The 20312-nt window shown below is 37.4% G+C and overlaps 1 protein-coding gene across 3 annotated transcripts in view; it reads right to left on the bottom strand.

The window, feature by feature from the left end:
• Nucleotides 1–1070: 1070 nt before the first annotated feature.
• bclaf3 (BCLAF1 and THRAP3 family member 3) overlaps nt 1071–20312 on the bottom strand; it is a 48962-nt gene continuing 29720 nt past the window's right edge. For 2 of the 3 annotated variants that reach the window (XM_031896736.1, XM_031896737.1), the window contains exons 3-12: nt 19024–19079; nt 14496–15191; nt 13586–14245; nt 11303–11475; nt 9536–9659; nt 8551–8617; nt 6673–6788; nt 5773–5863; nt 4223–4309; nt 1071–1426 (exon numbers count right to left, since the gene is read on the bottom strand). In XM_031896736.1, the coding sequence (XP_031752596.1) occupies nt 1418–1426; nt 4223–4309; nt 5773–5863; nt 6673–6788; nt 8551–8617; nt 9536–9659; nt 11303–11475; nt 13586–14245; nt 14496–15191; nt 19024–19064 (2064 nt within the window). In that variant the 5' untranslated portion in view covers nt 19065–19079 and the 3' untranslated portion in view covers nt 1071–1417. The remainder of the gene's footprint in view (nt 1427–4222; nt 4310–5772; nt 5864–6672; nt 6789–8550; nt 8618–9535; nt 9660–11302; nt 11476–13585; nt 14246–14495; nt 15192–19023; nt 19080–20312) is intronic. The other variant, XM_031896738.1, reaches the window with a different exon arrangement.

A 20312-nucleotide genomic window follows, 5' to 3' on the forward strand; every position in this document is an offset into this window, starting at 1 on the left:
GGGTAAATGTATAGCAGGTTGAAGCGCAGCACTTTTGAACACCCCTAGGTATGTTTTTCTGTCCTACAGAGCGCTGCAAAGCTGTTCTCTGATACTATGGAATGGCACACTATTAAAGCTTAGGATCTCTACCCATAGGTGCACATTTTGTTCTTTGCCACAATGTAATGCTGAGCAGTTTTCTGATACTGTGTAATGGCGCAATCTTATTGGTCAGACTGCAGGCAAGGATGGCAGATTGAAGCTCAGCTTAAACACCCATAGGTGCATATTTTGTCCTTTGCCATCATGCCCTGTTCAGTAGTTGTGTAATAATATAAAGGGACACAGTCTCATTAATGAGATGGGCAGGTGTGTCATGGCAGATTGAAGCTCAATGCCTTTGAGAACCCCTGCCACACGTGCAGCAGAGCAGTTCTACAATACTTAAGAGTCTGATTGGTCAGATAGGAGGTGTGTGATTTTGGGCAAAATGAGGAGGTGCTTTAGCCACAAGACTAAGTGAAAATACATCACAGTACGTATGGTGTGTGAGGTGTGGGCAGTGGTAGATTTTGCACCACACATAGTTCTGGGTTGGCAGCAGCTTTTCAATTCCCCCCCAGATATGCTTTCCCCTTGTTCTTTTAAGCAATGGCTGCAGCACTCTTGGTCCAACCTCATCTAGCCCAGGGCAAATGGTCAGCAATTAAAAGGGGGTGGGCAGTATTTGCCTCTTTCCTTGTCATTTATTGGGGATACTTAGAGAAGTTTTATGGAAACGCTATACCCAGTGCTCAATAAGATATTTACTATTCTAGAAAGAGTGAAATAAGAAACAGTAGAAATGGCCTTTTTCATAGGTACCTTTCATTTTCAGCTAATGCCTCATTCTATTTCATCTATTCTTAACATATTATATATACAGAGAAGGCATATTTACTAATGGCAGGGCTACCAACAGGAGGGTAAAACTGGGTGGATCAGAGGCAGGCTTTGGGTGAATGAGCAGCAGAAGGACATGTGGGACCTGCCACTCTAAGTAACCCTGGCCCTTCAGGCAGCTGTGTATTGGAAGAAACTAGTCACTAAACAATTCAGGCACTTTTATTACATTAATGCACAAACCTATTTAACATATAAAGTTTCAGAAATAACAAATGCAACAAAAAAGCATCTGAAAAAAGCATGCTTTAAGAAAAATGCATGTAATAAATAAGATCCCCTTTCTGGTGGCTCTCTCCACGACCCATCGTCCCACGAATACTGTCATAGAAAAAACATCTGTGAAAACTGTAAAAAATGTTGTGCAGCATTCCACTACTGAAAAATAAAATTCTTTTTATCAAGGGTGCTTCCATCTCTATGCTACACAAGCTGGCCTGGCACAGCCGCCATCTAAAATAGACAGGTATAGATCACTTTGCTCGTGGCAGTTTCATTGCCCCTGTGGAGACAGAATTGTGGAGGAGAAGAGCGTGAGTTATGGGTTCATCATTAGAGCTGTCTATTACTACAGTATTTTTTACACAATGATCCCTTTAGCATACGAGCAAACACTGCGTATAAAATCAATGCCAAGCACAATTGTAGATGTTCCAGTTATAACAGAGACCCAGTAAAGGCAATGCTATGGCAACACCAAGGTCCGATTTAAAATGGCAGCTGGGGGGTTTGAAAAATCAGGGCAATTGAATTGCTATTTCCTCCTATCCTGTACCCAAAAAACTTTATAAGGTAATGGTACATGAGGATACTTTGAGCACTTAAGTGACATTTTTCCTTTTGGTTGTGATTAAACTCCCTAAACATCCACACTGCACCAGGCCCCTCCTTTTTCCAGAGAATTCCAACAATCACATGGATTCTCTGCAGCTGCTAGAGAGCCACATGTTGGCAGTTACTGTTAAAGAATTATGCAATTATTTGTACAAGCTAAGGCCATTTTGCATATTGTTGCCCAAAGGGGTAGGAGAAACAGAATGGACCTGGTACCGTATAAACAGTATTGTAGAAATACTTGCGTGTTCTTATACAGAAACTGGGCTGTCAGGCCTGTGGCTGGGCTCTTCCTGCTGGCATAAGAAAACAAGTGTCCAACCTACTTTGGCATGTGCTTTATATTGTGGGCACAGTAGTGCTTCTGTATGACAAGAGGGGCAGTAGCACAGCAGCATGAAACTCACATGAGGGGTTGAAAATAATAGGATATCTTAAGTGACAGCTTATACATTTTTAATATTTCAAAAGATATTAAGCCATGAGAAAAAATTTTGTGCTGATGCAGCTACAGTATCACGTTCCTATACCTTGGGCCTTGAAAGCAAACAAATAACTCCAGGAAAGAAAATAACTGGACTCCAATAATTTGTATTATACATACTATGCCGCCTTTTTGTGCCTTTAGCATTGGGGATTTTTCTTAAACAAGCTGCACCACCTACTGGTGGCAATCAAGCTGTACAAGTCATTGGGGCTCATTTATGACTTCAAGTATAAAGTGCAAAATTCAATTTCAGATGCGTTTGTTAAGTACCGTGTCACATGATGTGACGTGTGTTTGTTGGGTAATGAGGCGCATGTTGTGGTTAAAATGTATGTAACGATGAAGGTGTCACTTCTGATGTTAATACTGCATTAGTGTGTGATTTTTTTGGGTGCTGGTCTGTTCCTATTGACACAGCCCACTGTGGAAACCCTGGAGTTAGCTCCATGTTCAGGGTGGTGGTAGCTCCACAGTTCCCTTGCATGAATGCATGTACCTGCTCATGATTTCAGCAGCTGACAAAAGAGAGTGCTGTGCTGCAATGCCAGGGAGTAAGGTTTGTGTTTGGATACAAAATCACTTCAATACATGCACGGCTCTGTGTCTGTTTAAGCTCAGGTACCCAACATTAGCATTTGGAAATGATGTTACACAACCAACCAGATTAATCTAACAAGCAGGGCTGAAGAACTAAGATGAAATCTATATGGCTACAAGCAACACAGAATCTGCTTCTAACTCACCAAAATGCTTCCCTGGCTTCCCCTCTGTACCCACACTCCCCCCCGCTAGGGCGCTGCTTGATTTCATGTTTTTTCTTCTTTACACTATATATATTGTCATCTTTTTTCTGCTTGTACATAATAATGGCTGTATAACAGGGTTACGTAATTAACAGGGTGAAAAACCCCAGAGGATGGATCCCAGCCTCCCATGCAACAAATGTACCTGTGTGATGAAGAGAAGTGTCAGACATCCCTGCACAGGGACAAAGCACTTGTTCGACAAAGTTTGTGGCATGAAAGAGTTTGTGTGGCCTCACTTATGTTGGTGAGACTATGGTACCAGTGAAGCCATGTATATCACAGCACTGACTGACCTATGTGTCTATACACTCCATGGATGCTGGTCACCCAAAATGTGAATTGAAATATATAGTCCCTCATTAAGGAAAGGGGAGGCTTGGTGGATACATCATTTGGGGTCATTGGTCCTGTCTCCACAGGTTTAGGAACTTGAAGTAACAATTACTTACAAAAGCAGCCCTATCCCCCAAAAATGATCAACATCACTTATAGGTAACTTTTTATGCACATTTAGATTTTGAACTCTTTTTTTAGTATCCGTATCACTTTAATGCCACTTAATGTGACATAATAAAAAAGTACAGTTAAGGGCTTATACAATTGAAATAATTTTTTTTGTACCCAAAGAGAGAAACAATTTTAATGTTTTTTTAATGTTTTCCCTGACTGTAGACAGTTGGCTTATAACCAGCAGGTGGCACTGTTATAAAATTAATTTAAAATAGTGTAAAATTGTCTATATCTTGTAAACAAAGGAATGTGTTCTAAGGACTTCTGCAATTTACATTTACAAGTTGTTTATAGGGGGTTCTCCTAAAATTACTCGCAGGCAGTACCCAAACAGCCGATTAAAGGAGCAAAATTGTAACTTTTTTTGATTATGAAGATAAGATGTTAAAAACGAGCATGTAGTGCAGCTGAAATGCATCTTTGGCTGTATGGCAAAAAAGGCAGTCTTTTTTTCTTTATGAGTGCAGCGGTGCCAGCCATTACTTCTAAGGTTCATTAGGTGTTGCATGCCCAGTCCATTTCAGATTGCTTGGTCAGCTGTTTACATTGTCCTTTAAGGCATCTCTGTTAAACATCTCATAAGAAAGGATCTGCATACAATGCTAGCTAGAGGCACAACACTGACAGAAATGCAAGAATATGCCACATAACAAGATGATACCTTATAGGGCCTTCTGATTCCATCTGTATTTTCAAAGCAGTTTTGTGAATTGTAGTACTGATTGGGGTTTCCTCTGTAGTTAGGACCCTGGAAAATGAATCAGGAGGTCAAGTTTAACAATATTCAATGAACCACAATGACACATTTCCCATATAAAAAAAACTAATTCTAGTCAACATCTTGTAGCTATGATCTGAAGTAGCTGTCTTGGCTTTGCAACAAAGCCTTAAGATGGCCATACACATTGTGATATCAGGCCAAACAATCCAATCAATGTGCCAATGCAGTCCCTGATCTGATGGAAATCAAACCTGCCCGATCAAGATCTGGACAATTTTAGGCCGGGCAGGCCCATTGGGGGTGCCCATACACGGGCAGATAAGCTGCTGAATCAGTCTAAAAGACTCAAATTGGCAGTTGAAATCTGCCCGTGTATAGGCACCTTTAAACATTGAGTTTTATGTGTAAATTATGACCATGAATTCATAACAAACAGCTCTGCAAATATATTACTTTCAGAGGCACCATAACTGCAAATGGAACTGTGACAAGTTATTATTTAAAGAAACATATATATATATGTATATATATATATATATATTGTATATATATATATATATATATTATATATATATATATATATATATATATATATATATATATATATATATATATATATAATATATATTTGAAGTCTGTGCTGGTAACAGAGATGCAAACCAGGGAAACATCAATTAGGACAAATCAGCACCAACCCGTCAAAGAAGAAAGAGTCGGAGCAGCAAAATAAAAAAAACTATGTATGCAAATATGGCGATATACTGCAAAGCTGTCTCTGACATCTTAGGCTTCCAATCTCTTTCCTGAGTAGAGCAACATCAGAACACTTTTTTTTCTATTTTTCTTCTAAAGATATTTCTGACTGTACAGTTACAGGAACTAACCAGCAGGTGGTGCTGTTATTACAAAATTCATTATAATGGCAATTAATAATAACTTTAAAAGCCCTAAAACTGAAGAACAAATTAATGTAATTTGCTTAGAAAAGCACCCTGAGCAGTTTTACATAATTTTTTTCAAGGTTTACTTATCCTTTCGTTGATTTATTGTAATGTATAAATAATCACATTTTATGGTTCTGTATTTAATTCAGCGTCAAACTTAATGTCACTGCTTTTATGCAGAGCCAATCGCTAAAAAAAAAAAAAATCTGTTGTGCGACTTACACTATTAGCTTTCATAAGTAAGTGGGAAAGGAATGTATTTTGTTTTCTCTGGTACACTAATTGGAGTCCTGGAAATAGCTGCACTCTACAGGAGATTTAGTCAGTCCGCTAAACTGCGATACGCCACAGCCTTTATTTCAATGCGTACAGTTATACAAATAATAAAGGTCCCCTAATGCACCAAGGTGCCACTGAAGGATGCCAAATGATGATTTAAGTGTTGTGTGGCTGAGTGTTATTTGCAATAAATCGATCACAAAGAATGAATGTGCCAATCATTTATATCTGGACTGGAATGAAATATGTGGAGGCAGACAAACTTACACCTACCATGGGGCGGCCTGTTGGTTTTCGGAAAGGAGGTCTGCTCAACTTTGAAGAATTTTGAAAATCTCCAGCTTGATGCTTGTGTGTCCTGGAAAATATACCAGAATTATCCCTTTAAAGCATAAAGTAGGAATGAGCATCTTGCAATATCAGGGAACTGGGAACCCATACCATCTATGACTAAAACATGCCACATCTGTGTGCAGCTAACAAGGATTCCTCTACACCTAATGGCAGACATACACTAATTAGGTATGTCCTTCCAAGCAATTAGCCCATGGGATGATGGGCAGAGAGTGCACAAGGGACCACGTGTAGTGATGTGCGTACCTCACCCTTACTCACCCCCTGCCAATTCCTCTCTATTTATAGACCCGCCCCATCTGTGCAGCAGTGTGGACTCACAGAGAGGCTACCAGTTAGAAAAGGGAAGCATAGTAAGGTTGTGGGCAAAAGGAAAAGCTGAGTCCGAACCTGCACATAACCGCAAATCATGTGTGGATGTCAGCCCAACACACACATCACTACCATGCTGCAACTTTCTAATGTTCTGATTGTTTGTACAAAAGGCATGGACGACTGACACAGCAGCAACTGTTGCCCAAACCAACTGATATCATGGGTACATGGGTATCTAAGATACGTAATACTAACAGCAGTGGGAAGCACAGCAACTAGCTAATCACTCCACTATTTTAGCCCAAATACATGTACCTCTGGGTGACAAATGCTTGCTAATGGACTCATGTTGCTACCATTTCAGTCAATGGGGGATTTAACTATAAAGCTGCAGTTCACCAGAGGAACAAATCTAGGGTTCTTCTTTGGCAAAGTGGTGTCACCATGTTATATGTTTGCCGTCAATGTGTGAAGACTGAAGAATCCTCCATAACCAACCTCTCTCTGAAGCTGACATCAGTTTCACCATTTTCTTCACTCTGCAGTCTCTCTTTCCTCCGCCTCTCTATATCATGTCGTAAATCATTTGGGTCTTCAATCACTCGCTGGCTTACCTGACAAAAACAGAGGGTAAACATCCAGTCCCAGTATTAACTGTAAAATCCTGCTGCATGCTGCACAAAGCCAAACTATGGGGAACTTAGCACTGGAATGCCCTGCTGTGTTTTTTCAACAACACGTAACAACATGCCAAGGGGAAGAGGGCACAGGAAAATGAATTCCCCACAGCTTCTGAAAATCAAGAAAATCAGGAAGTTCTCTGCTATAATAGTTCAACAGTACATGACAGACTCAAACACAACGATGCACAGAAGGGGCTGTGCCTCATTCTAAAAGAATATTTGGAATGAGGAAACTTCTAGGCAGATTATTCCTTTGACAAAACACACATGACAAGTGCTAGAAATTAGAGTAATAAAGCTTCATAGGAGTATCCGAAACCTTAAATACACATTGGCTCTGAATGAATATTTAAAATAAACATATTTGTATCTATCTACATATATAAACAGATAGATAAAACAATAATAATATGTCCCCTTTCAGTTTACACAGCAGGCTTTTATAACATAGCTTTTAAAAACAATCAATGTAACATTTCATTTAGTGTACCCTTCGCAGCACATTTATACACAGAAAGGGAATTTCCCAGAGCTGACAGGTAACCCAGAGAAATGAGTATGTTTGCTAAATACAAGTACAGGTATGGGATCCCTTATCTGGAAACCCATTATCCAGAAAGCTCCGAATTACGGAAAGCCCGTCTCCCATACACTCCATTTTAATTAAATAATTCTGAATTTTAAAACCGATTTCCTTTTTCTCTGTAGTAATAAAACAGTACCTTGTACTTGATCCCAACAAAGATATAAATAATCCTTAATGGATGCAAAACAATGCTGTTGGGTTTAATAGACTTAATGTATACATGTATGTAGAGAAAAGCAGGTGTGTGACAGCAAGTACAAAATTATATGTTTTCATACAAAATTGTCTGCAAGTGTCATTACTACAAAAAAATATGGAAGGCATGCTTTCACGAGAGAATCAGGCCAAAATGCAATATTGGAGCTTATTTTTCAAACATATATAGGCATGCCAATATAGTGTGCCGGGATGAGCACATAGTACCAAATCACAATGTATGATAAACTACTAATCACTCAGTGGAACCCTGACCCTGTTTCAGCATGTATTGTTGCTGTTATGCCTAGCATGTATCTATACCATATATTGCCAGGAAAACCTCTAACCCCTCTATGTGCCATTACAGAAAAAGTAAAAGTATGCTAGTACAAACTTTATAGATTCTACATATACTTATGCAATCAGTTTATTATTCAATACAAGCCTGCACTCCCACTTGTCCTCTTTATGGACATGGCAGCATAGAAATAAATACTGATCTCAAGGTCTTCAAGTCAAAGACCTATAAACAGTGTTGCATTATCTGTAATCCTTAATGTTGTGTAAATCCACTAGAATAGCTATTGCTCAGTCCTACTTCTGATTTCTAGCCCAAAGCTCCCCTGAGAGAGATAGACTGTCTCTATCTATTCCTTGTATTGATAAAGGGGCAGCATAATCTCTAGGGCTGTACCAAATTCTAATATGAGCCTGGGGTTTGTCAGGGCTGCACTGTGTAGTCCTAGCTACACCATCGTTGAAATAAGTCATTGCTACTACAATCAGGGTTTAGCATTCTCAGATCACCACCTGCCTCAAAGCAGAGCGGTAGCTCACAGCTAAAAGAAGACTATGAGAAGAAAAAAAAAAAAAACTACATTTAATCAAAACTGTTGTACATTAACTTACCGGGGGAGCATTTATTCTTTTATTAAGAGATTTGCTCTGAAGGTCTTCCAATGAGATATCAATTCTCCTAGAGAAAAAAAATCATGTTTAATGTAATTCTTTAAATATAGTAAGTAAGATGCAGACTTCTAAAACTAGCTGTATTGTGTTTTTATTTTTTGTAGATGTTAAAACTGTAGGTTCCTAGTTACCCAAGCAACCAACCAGGAGGTTTGGACATTAGAATGGAAGCAACCAAAAAAATTGGCAAAAAGGGAATCAATTTTTGTTTGTCAAAAGCAATGATTAAAAGCCTGATACTGCCATTTCTCCACAGTTCGAGTTTACCTAGTTTGCGGCACATTCGGAAGGTAAAAACGAGGGTAAAGAATACTGTTGCTTAGGCTGCACATCCACATTTCTTTTTTTAAAGGCAAAGGAACCAAACTTGTGTTGGACCCCCCCACACACAATTGCTTTATTACAGTTCCCTAGGGAACCCAGCTTTTCATTTAGCTTTAGAAGGTCTGTCAGTGCAAATCACTGACTGACAAAAGCTTTATTTATACATCCAGTTTTTCAATTGTTAAAAAAATCTGTTGTGCGTAATCAATGCAGTCTAAAGGGAAAGCACTGGCAAAAAAAATATATAATAATTCATTAGTTAATTTAAACCTTCAGTTTCCTAAATGCTTTATTACTGAAAAATGCTGCTATGTAGCATAATAAAGCTGATTTAAGCATAATAAGCTGTTTATCTGCACTTTAGAATGGGTGTGGTTATACCCACCATGCTGTGTCACTGTAAACTGGGGAAAATCTGCCAAATACACTATACTAACAATCAGGACGAAGTAGCTAGTCTTTCCTGGTCTTTACATGCACAGTATTTAGAGGCAGTCATGTCAGTGCAAGTCAGGTTACCTGATCTATATCTAATGCAATATTTTATTTCGTTGATAGTTCCCCTTTAGGCAAATATCTGACATTCCACTTAGTAATTTACCTATGTATCGCTGGATTGGTCTGTGGTACAGTAATATTTAAGTTTGAATCTTGAATACTGTCATTTCCCTTCAAATTGGAGAAGCGATCATGAAGTGTTAAGTCGGTAGATTTAAAATGGTTTGCTATAAAAAGAATAAAGAGAGAAGATAATATTTTAGTTATAACGATTTGAAGGGCTAAAATGGAAAGTTATAGCATGCACTGGGCCAGTTTAGTTTAGCCAGCTATATACAATGATGACATTTATCTCAAGAATATACATTTAGATTTGAGCACTTTTCTAGAAAATATTCTAAAAATGTTATAGACGGCCATGGCTGTCCTAATACAGTTCTGGAAATGGGGGGCAGGGTAGTGGGATTTCTCTCTCCACTTCACCCACCATATTATTTCCTCTACTGTCTTCATTTCTAAGGTTTCCTACACGCAGCAATATTTCGAAACCAACAGTATAATCCATGGAGAGGATATGCCATCTGTTTGCTTAAACTATTGAGTTGAGTTCTCTTTATGCCCAGCAAAAAGAGAAAGAGGCAGTCAAGGGAAAAAATAGGTCTAAATCACTTGAAAAATAACCACAGTCCTCTCAGCAATAATTATGCTGCACTAGCAGCCACTTCCCAGTGTCCTCCTTAGGTGCCTTTAGCCAAGCATTGTTTGCAGGCCACCTGGATCTACTCCCACCTCTCTGCCATTTCACTCGCTCAGCTGCAGGGGTTCCCAGCTCCCCTCAATTCTATGCTTGTATCTCCCCATGGAAGGTGCACTCCTTTTAATTAATCCTTTAGGCAAAATGAGCGGGTGCTAAATAGGGTTGTACCTTGTATATTTCTCCAAAAGTTATGTGCCCTCCAGCGTAGATCAATCAGCTTTATTAATAACTTACATCATAGCCAAATAACAACGTTTCGGTCCGGGTCTAGGACCTTGTTCACGATGTCAAACCCCTCAGTGGGGTTTGACATCGTGAACAAGGTCCTAGACCCGGACCGAAACGTTGATATTGGAGCTATGATGTAAGTTATTAATAACGCTGGAGAAATAAATATATATATATATATCTCAATCCAAATGGTGTCCGCACTCCAAGGCTCAATATTCTGCGGGGTGCATTGCCAAAATTATGTATATACAGAAAATAATAATCATCCGTGGCCAGCACACCCTTCAATGCTTTATCAAAAATTTATTGAAAATTTATTGTTTAAAACAATATATTTTCAATACATTTTTGATAAAGCATTGAAGGGTGTGCTGGCCATGGATGATTATTATTTTCTGTATATATATATATATATATATATATATATATATATATATATATATATATATATATATATATATTATATAGGTCACTTCCCATTTGATTCAAAAGACAATGTACAGTTTATGGTAAATGTGTACAAGGGTTTTGTATATCTCACTTCTGAGCATTTGGTTTCCAATAGGTACCAGTCTTATTGGCACAATAATTAGGCATAGCAAGCATTCCTGATTGAAGGGAATGAAAAGTGGATGGTGCACTTTGCAAACACATCAGTGGCAAAACATCAGACTTGCTTGACTTAACTTACTTACAATGATTAATTTTTCTAAGAAAACTTTCTGGTAACAATATCAGATTGCCCAAATAAGAGTTGCAGAATAGATATATTCTACCAAACCAATTTAGTAAATTGTTGCATATTTTTGATTATATCTTTCCTTTTATCAGTAAAAAAAATAAAATCAAATAAACAACAGAACTTACTGACAGACTTCTTACCTTTTACTTCATGAATAATCGTTATTATTTCCTGAGTAAATTCAGTTTTCGGTCTACTAGGTGTAATTTCATTGGAGCTTTCGAGGTGCTTGAACACTGTGTGAAATGACTCTTTTTTACCAGTGGCCACTAAATCCTGAGACATCTGTCTGTCACTGGGGCTCACCCCATCTCTGAAATAGTCCAGATGTTACAGGTTACTTTTACTCCTTAACATTAGCTTCCCCAAAGAAAAATTACATACAGATGTAGCTTTAAAGGGGCACTATGCCCATTATCAAATTGAGTGCAATGAATAGGGCATGTGCTGAAAAGCCTTATTTCTTGAGCTAAACAAGGAAGTTGATGCTAGTCCATGTTTGGTTCTTGCAAGGTAGATAATTAGCTAACCAATATATTACCCCCCATTACCTTTTTGTTGTGTGTTTTAATAGCAGAGGTCCATTATGTAGAGAGATTGTCTGTGGATTGATTATTTCCTAATTTTCCTCGCAAGGACCATACATGGAGTAGCTTCAGTTTCCTTGTTTCTCATGTTTAGCACAAGACTTAACGAATACATAGATTTTTTGTGATTAAAATAGTAGGCAAAAAGGATGTTTGCCAAAAGCCACGTTCATTGTACTCAAGTTTAACAAGGGGGTATACTGCCCCCTCTAAGGCCATGCAATTTTTCCAACCAACCAATACCCTCCCAAAAGCATGAAAAAGATAACGAGCATCACCATCTTCCATCCAGAGAGGCTTTAAAAGAAATGCAAATAACCTAATGTAAGCTGTAACTATAGTGTGTATTTCAGCCAATGCCCCCCGCCCCCCAAAAAAAAATGTTAAAAACAAAATTAAAAATTATTTTTTCTTACCTTTATAAAATTGTTGCTCTTTCATGGCATATACAGGATCCAAACTCAACTTGTGTAGGAAAATCTACAGATCTAGATATGAAGCACCCCCATTCTCAAGACTATCTTATATTTTTTCTTTCGTTCTTTGAGCTATATACTTCTGGAGTTGGAGTTTTGCACAAAAAAAATTGCCCCTAGCTATACAAAAAGTTGTGAGGTGAGAAAGGTTTTTAAAAATTTCATTTAACTTTGTCATTTTTTTTTATGGAACGGTGATTCTCTATGCACTGCTGTGCACTCAAGCAAGGACGGCTTCATTCTTATTCATACGATGGAATGTGTAGATACTACAAATGTGATCTTTTTAACACTTCATAATGAACATTACTGGACCATATCACTAATTTGTTGCCCAAATTACTCTACATTGAATTTTCATAAATGCCAAATCTTACAACCAGAAAAGCCTCCTGTCTCAACTGCTTCAATGTTTCCAATCTTCTACAATTGTGTTGCATTAATAAAAGATAAGGAGGAAAACTGTTGTTTCATTTGCTTGTCGGGTTTTGTTTTCTAAATATGCCTGGCATTTGGCAGCCAATAAGAGTCCATTTTAATTAACTGCCATCAAAATTGGAAGGATGGATAAAGGAAAAATGTTTTCTTACTTTTTAGATGAACCAACATGATTTCAATGTCATAACAGACATAACTGTGCGTGGTTGTATGAACAGCATTAGCCAAAGAATTAGGAAATCAAGGTCATAATTTCCACATGAAGTCAAGTCCAAATGACTCTTGATTGACAGCGGCGCCAATTGGTTTTTTTCTTCTAGGAAAAGTAGACACATTTGCTTTTATCTTCCCTTATGGCAGAATGACCGCAGATTTCAGCCAATCATAAGATGTTGGTTCATTCCAGATTATAATTGGAGAGTGAAGTCACTGTATGCATAAACCATTCCTAAGTATGTTGTTTTCAAAATGTATTTGCTTACCAATGAGGCTAAGAACTAGGCTGTATTAGGCGGGGCTCATTAGTAAAGACAGTATGACCTTTTATTGTTTCAGATGATCCGATATTCCATCTTCAATGATTAATCTACCTAAATCATTCTTCTTGAATCTGGTTTTTAAAGCTGATCTGTTTTCACCTTGGTTTCTGCATGTCCACTCTTCTTATGAAACACCAATTTAGTGATTTTCTTGCAGTAACATCTTTCTTGCAACATTGCACTTTAAGGCCTTCATCCACATCAATTATGATCTCAAATGGATAAAATATATCTTGTAATTGCTATTTTTTTGTTTTGTTTTACTCCAAATTACACTGTCGAAAATGATAGCATGATCTTTCACCTCAACCTCACAGAAAGCAAAAAAAAAAAAAAAAAAAATACATTTTCAATTAAGAGATTAAGCAAATTAAAAAAAATACCTATATTTATCCCCCGGGTTCTTCAAAGCCAAATTGACCATGATAGTTTCCGCTGCAGGGATGGTCTTGGGTGGTGCCTTTGGGTCTGAAGTTGTAGAAGTTTTATCTTTCCAGTTATGAGAGGGTGGATCCTTCCTTAAATCATCCTCTTTTCCATCATTTATTCTGGGGCTTGAAGGTCTCCCTTTTATACCATTTTTGTATGAATCATGGTTAAAATTCTGAGAGCTTTTTGAATTGTATTTAGAAGATGATTCTGGAAATCTTTCAGTTATTTTGCTGCCACCGTCTTTGAAATGACTGTCCAGTGGTTTACCATGATGAGAGTTTCTGTTACGATTCTGGCTTCTCTCCTCATGCCGGCTGAATTTGTGATCACGGTCATCATGGGAATTTAGTTCTTTGCCAGCATAGTTAGGGGATCTATGACTATAGTCATATTCTATTTTTTTGAATTCTCCAGTATTTGTCCTGTGAACAAATGGACGGGGTTCACCAAGGTCCATGTCCTTTGGCCAATCCTTGTCATGGTAAGGATGAAATGTATGATCTGCTTTCCAGTTGGAATTTCTGTGTGGCTCTCTGAAGTCAGACCTCTCATTCTCTCTGAGCCTTTTAAAAGGTGGTGCTGGCTCTCGGAAATCATGATCCTCAGGAAACCTGTTTAAAAATATTTAAAATATTTGCTATTGACAAAAACATCTTTGACACAAAAAAAATAAAAACATCAGGTACAAACCCTGTCTATACTGTGCAATAAGGTCTGTGAAACTACACTCAATCAACTAACAACTTCACATAATTACCAGAATAATTAGTTATGTTATTTTAAATCACAAATAAACAGATATAAGCACCAGAGCACCGATAGTAGAAGATAAATAGTTCCAAAGTATACAAATTCCTTTACCTTTTATGAAAAGAGCTCCTGTCTCCAAATTCCTGAGAGTGTCTCCTTGGTGGTGGCAAATGTTCATCATTTTGGTTCCACTGATCTTGATCACTGGGCCAATCCCAATCATTTTCACTAGGATAACGTCCATGAAAGTCATCCTCTCTTCTTCCTACTCTAAAATCACTTGAATCATCATGTGCATTATGTCCTTGATTTCTGTGATAATAACCATTATCACTGTCTCTGTAAGGTGGTTCTTCTGGATACCTCGGAGGGGCAAATCTTTCATTGCCATTCCTGTGCCTCTCTGGGGAGTATACCCTTTTTTCTCGATCAGTTTTTTGCACAGGAGATTTATTATTATGCCTGTGCCTCTCTGGGGAGTATATCTTTTTTTCTCGATCAAACTTTTCTACAGGAGATTTATTGTTATCTCTGTGCCTCTCTGGAGAGTATATCCCTTTGTCTCGATCAAATTTTTCCCCAGGCGATTTTCTTGCATTTGTAGGGAAGGAATTCTGCTCATAAGGTTTATCATAAAGATTATCATTAAACCTATTATAATTTGGTGTCCTTGTGTTGTTCTGCCTGTGTCTTCCTTCTTCCCAGTGTATGGGTCTCCTAGAATTTCTTCTAAATCCATTGTCTTGAGTATAATCATCCTGAAAGTGCTTTTGCCTATGGTTTTCAGGACTTCTATAAGCTGGTTGCCTACAGAAACAAAACAAAGTATATAAATGACCTGTTTAGTTATGATCCTAATACGGTATCTATGATAAAATGTTTTTCAGGCTTACAATTCAGCAACGTCATGTTAAGTAACAGCAAAACAACACAATCCCGGAAAAAGAAAATTTACACCGTTTTAATGCTTTTAATGCTGAACATACATGTCTCATTCACTTATATTGCAAGAACCTTTAAAGACAATTGCCGACAGTAATTTAACAGTCTTTTTTCCTCTTGGGTTGGAGCCATTTCTTTTCTGTGTATGCCTGGGTAGATAATAAATATAAAAAAACTGCACTGTGACTATCACCAAGCTGCAGTTTTAAGGATCACTTTAATTGTGAGTAAGAATTCATCTATGCTGCTTTAACGTTCTTGGAACCATTTCTTTAAAGGGATACTGACACCAGAAATTAAACCTTCTTTTTATATGATAACATTGTCTTTGCATGCTATTTATAATTTTGCCTTTTTTTTTTTTTTTTTTTTATAATTTTGCTTTTGCATAACTTATGTTCCTCTATGAGTGTGCTGCCATATTTGTGCAGTCCGTTAGCATTAGAATCTATAACGGATGAGAAGGGACAGTCAGGTTTGCAAAACAGACAGGTTTAGGAAATTCCAGTAACAATTTCTTACAGAAGCAGCCCTATCCATGACAAATAATCAACATAATCTATAGGTAACTTTTTATGTACATTAATATTTTGAAAAGTTTTTTTTTTCGAGTCCATATACTTATCACAGGCTTCCAAGTACAGTTTGTACAAGCAAAGAGAGCACTCCCTTTAAAATTGGGTATTGTGCTAGTTATTGATGCTAAACAAGGTATAACAACTACATCTATGCAAAGATAAATCTCCCTTGCAGGGAAATCTTGACAAACTGGTCTTTCTAAGTGGCCATTGAGATTTAGTGCCAATAAAGGTTACATACATTAGTGGGATTATGTAATAAAAGACAATCACATCACTTGGGCAAATGCCACTATTACAGGGAATGTTCCCACACTTCATACCCTCAGTAAATCTTACAATCTAAATGACCTATTAGAGTCACATTAACACAAAAACTAGGACCGGGGTACAGTTGGCTAACCTGTGTGCAATATACCATGTATTTATAGATGTACAAATAATCATTTTCTCTGAGCCTATGATTAAGTACTGGATTAGTATGAAACGCGTCAGGCTTCGTACATGGGGTTTGTTTTAATGGATTATACTATGTATAAGATGTTTCATTTTAACTTTTTTTGATTGTTGCGGACTCAACCTTTAAATTGTATTGTTTTCCCCTTTTGGTCACTAGAGGGCTGAGTCTGCATGTTTCAATTAGAATTTACCTTATAGTCTTTTTTGACTTTTTCCTTTTTTGGCTACTTTGCAATATACAGTTGGCTAACCTGCCTGAAAGATTTTTTTGGTTGCAGTAAAGGTATTCATGTCAACCCGAGACTGTACAAACTTCATGCTCTGCAAAAGAACAATACTAAGCACTCTGCTTCTCTGCTTTTATATTAAACCATAGCTTAAAACAATATTTATGTGCACTTTAATAAAAAGAAAAGAAAAAAAAAAGCAAGAAGTTAGTTAATGCTAAAAATATAGCATGCAATATCAACTATTGTTTTTATCATGAACCTCAGCTATTACCTACACATTTATAAAAGTAACCATTAGGATTCCAACCAAGCCCAGTTTGGGGTATTTATGCATATGTAAAAAAAAGTGTGTGTGTGTTTTGGTGCTGGTGAGGTTCCCCAATGTGATTTTAGTGGATGAAGCTAATGGAAAGCTAACATTCCAATTAGCGAGCTTGTAACTTAAAATCATAGGGGCAACGGTAACTAATATGTACAGAAAAAAGTTCATTATTTATTTATATAGGGCCAGCAAGTTACGTAGCACTTCACATTAATTTGAACGAACAAGGTTGTGGCAAGAGAGAGAGAGAATGAATCTACATACAAAGGTTTGAAAAGGAAGTGGAAAAAAAAAAAAGAAAATGCCAGGGTGTTTCAGCTGTATAACCTTTGTAATACTGTAAGATCAGTGACAAGGTAGAAGGTCTAATCTACTTAGCAGTTATGACAGAATGACAAAACCTTTGGGTCACTGATCATATCCACACCCACTTTTGCATATAGAAAGGTGAAAAGCCTTAACGACAAAGTCCATTAGAATTACAAAATATAGTAACAAAAAAGTGTGAAGTGACCCAACTCATGCCTTTTATGATGCTGCTGCAACAGTAATAGCTAACATCCTCATTACAGACATACACTTTTTAATGTCAACATTTTTTTTTTTTTTAACAGATTTTTATTTGTGAGTTTTAGAACAGGGTAGGGGAAATATTTATATCAGGTCAGGTACAGTACATATTCATTACAATGATAGTTAGCAGTCAGCAGAGTGGTATAAACATCAATGCATAGCATTATTAGTTTGGCCTGAGGTTCACATTCAGTGGGGAGGCTGAGAGTCCATCTAATGTGTTGCCAATGACCGGTTTTCCCATATTTTCTCATATTTGCGGGGGAGCTCTCGACATATATGTTAATTGAATTAATGGGAGTCTAGAGCTAACTGAGGCTTAACCATTGCCTTAGTGTCGAGGTGTTGGCAGACATCCAACTGGTGACTATAGTTTTCCTAGCCATGAAAAGAAGGGTTCTCCAGAAGTCTCTCTGGTGGTTCTACTACTTCATCAACTGCACCCAGAAAGCAGACTTCTGGTGTAAAAATTTTGGGAAAGCCTGCTTTATCTTGTATGTACTCCTATACTTTCCACAACCAGTCTATTAGTGGGCATAACCATACCAATTTGATTAAATCTGAATGGGGTGATATATAGCTGGTGCAGTATCTTCAAATTTTCTTTTTAACTAGAACAAGAGAGAAATTATGCCCAACTCAAGCCCTATTCAGTGAATTCATGTTGAACATAGCTATATATCGCATTTTCAAGTTGGCTGGTCATTCAGTTGTCCTAGGACAATAGATATTAGGACAGTCTTATGGACGTGGGCTAGTGTTTCCCTTTGACAAATAGCCATACAAGAGGACTGAAATGGAAATAAAGATTGTCTGTTTTAATATGGGGATTCTATTGCAGAGCTTTATCTTTGGATACATGATACAGGTATAGAATTACAGGACTCTGTTTTAAGTAAATATTTCACATTTTTAAATTATTTCGTTTTCTCTGTAATAATAAAACAGTACCTTGTATTTAATCCCCACTATGACATAAATAATGCTTATTGAAAGCAAAACAATCCTGCCGGGTTTATTTAATGTTTAAATGATAACAGGTGACATACCTGTACTATACTTGTATCACACTATATATGTTGATAAAGTTATTACTAGAGCTGACCGATTTTGCTAACAGACAAAAGAGCTGTGGAAAAACAGATCAGAAGTGCTGCCATGTTTGCTCCTTGGCTGAATAAAGAATAACATGACCTCAGCCATAGTAATAAACAGATCATAATAAAAAGGTACAGATTTCTTCAGCTGAACAAAATGTTTGTCTGGGTGAGGAAGGCTGTAAGCTCCATAATGTGGTAAAACAGAATTTGGTTGAACTCCCATGGAATGCATTTGGGCTACAAAGTGAGTCTTGAAAACTGGGCAAATTTGCACCTGGACAGCAACCAAGTTGAGTGTTTTTCCTGCCAGCTGCAGGTTGAACCCTGAGAGCAATCATCTAACTTTTTTGACTCTTCTCTCTTCCATGATGTCATTGGCAGGCTGTTGTCAGACACTCACACACTACAGAAAACACTTTGCTATGATTCATTTACCTGTGTTTCCAACTAGGTGATCTTGACCGTGATTTCGCCATTCCTTAAGTGTGAACCTTTAACAAAAAAATCCATAATTAGATGACAATGCTCATCTTACTAAATGTTTTACATAGCTTAGGCTAATGTAACAAAGTGCTGCAAATTAGCTACAGTAAAAAAACACTTAGAACATTAATATGGATTTGCCCATGAGGCATATTGACTGCTCTGAGAACTTGTCTTCTAGATTATATACTGCCTGTCTTAACATACACCTCTCTGTAAAGTTATCCCAGCACGCACTTCCCCTAACTCATTTATTTCTGGTGAGTTATACAGAATGACTTTTGCAATAAAAAATGATTGCAAAATGTATTTACGAAATATTTTTATAGGCTCTGTATACTTGTCTGTGCCCTAGGACGCTGTGAAGTATGACTCCTCAGTTCTTTTTCAAAAACACGCCTTACCCATTCGGCTACCAGAAGGTTCTCTGCAGACTGCCAAAGGGTGTTGATTCATAATTACTGAATTTCCCAGGTCACTGTCAGCCCCGCCATGCTCTATAAAACTAAAACTTTGTTTTTGCACTAGTATCAACTAATTCATCTGACTTAATCTTATGATGCCACAGGTCAATTTTCTAAAGCTGGCCATACACGTTAAGATTTTTCTCTTCCTAACGGCAATTTCAGTGAGATCTGAAAAATCCGTTAAGGTTAGTGGGCACCTAACATCTAGTGATTTTTCATCCAAAATCGGTCAGAAAATTGATTGGGTGGTTTGAAAACTTTAATTGTTAGCAATTAAATGTGCCCATTGTTCAGCTGTTTGCGGGGCCAAGCAGGTAGTTTTCCTAGTTTCAACTAGATGGTATTGCTTTCAATTTCAGGATAAGCTTGGTCCTACGATAACTAAAAGATCTTTTTAAAATCCTAACTACAAAAGATGAATACATTCAATGGCACAATTATCCCTCTCAATCCATACCCAGTGGCAACACTATCATAATATGCAGCTTACAATCCCAGAAATACCCCACTCAATGAATGCTACCAATATTAACAATTTAAGAACAAGGTATTTTCCACAAATAATCACAATCAGGGATTGCTCAGTCAGCTAAACAGGCATTTCCATTGTGTAAGCTACATTTGTTCCTCTATCATATACCTGCTGGAGCATTTAAAACCGTGTGTAAGGATAACTGATTTCTACAGTCTGTCATATAACCCTACCACCCACCAAGTACCTGGATTACCACTACTATTACTAAAGATACCCCCTATTCACCCACTAAACCCCTT

Source organism: Xenopus tropicalis, chromosome 2, assembly GCF_000004195.4.
Source record: "Xenopus tropicalis strain Nigerian chromosome 2, UCB_Xtro_10.0, whole genome shotgun sequence".
Taxonomy (NCBI): domain Eukaryota; kingdom Metazoa; phylum Chordata; class Amphibia; order Anura; family Pipidae; genus Xenopus; species Xenopus tropicalis.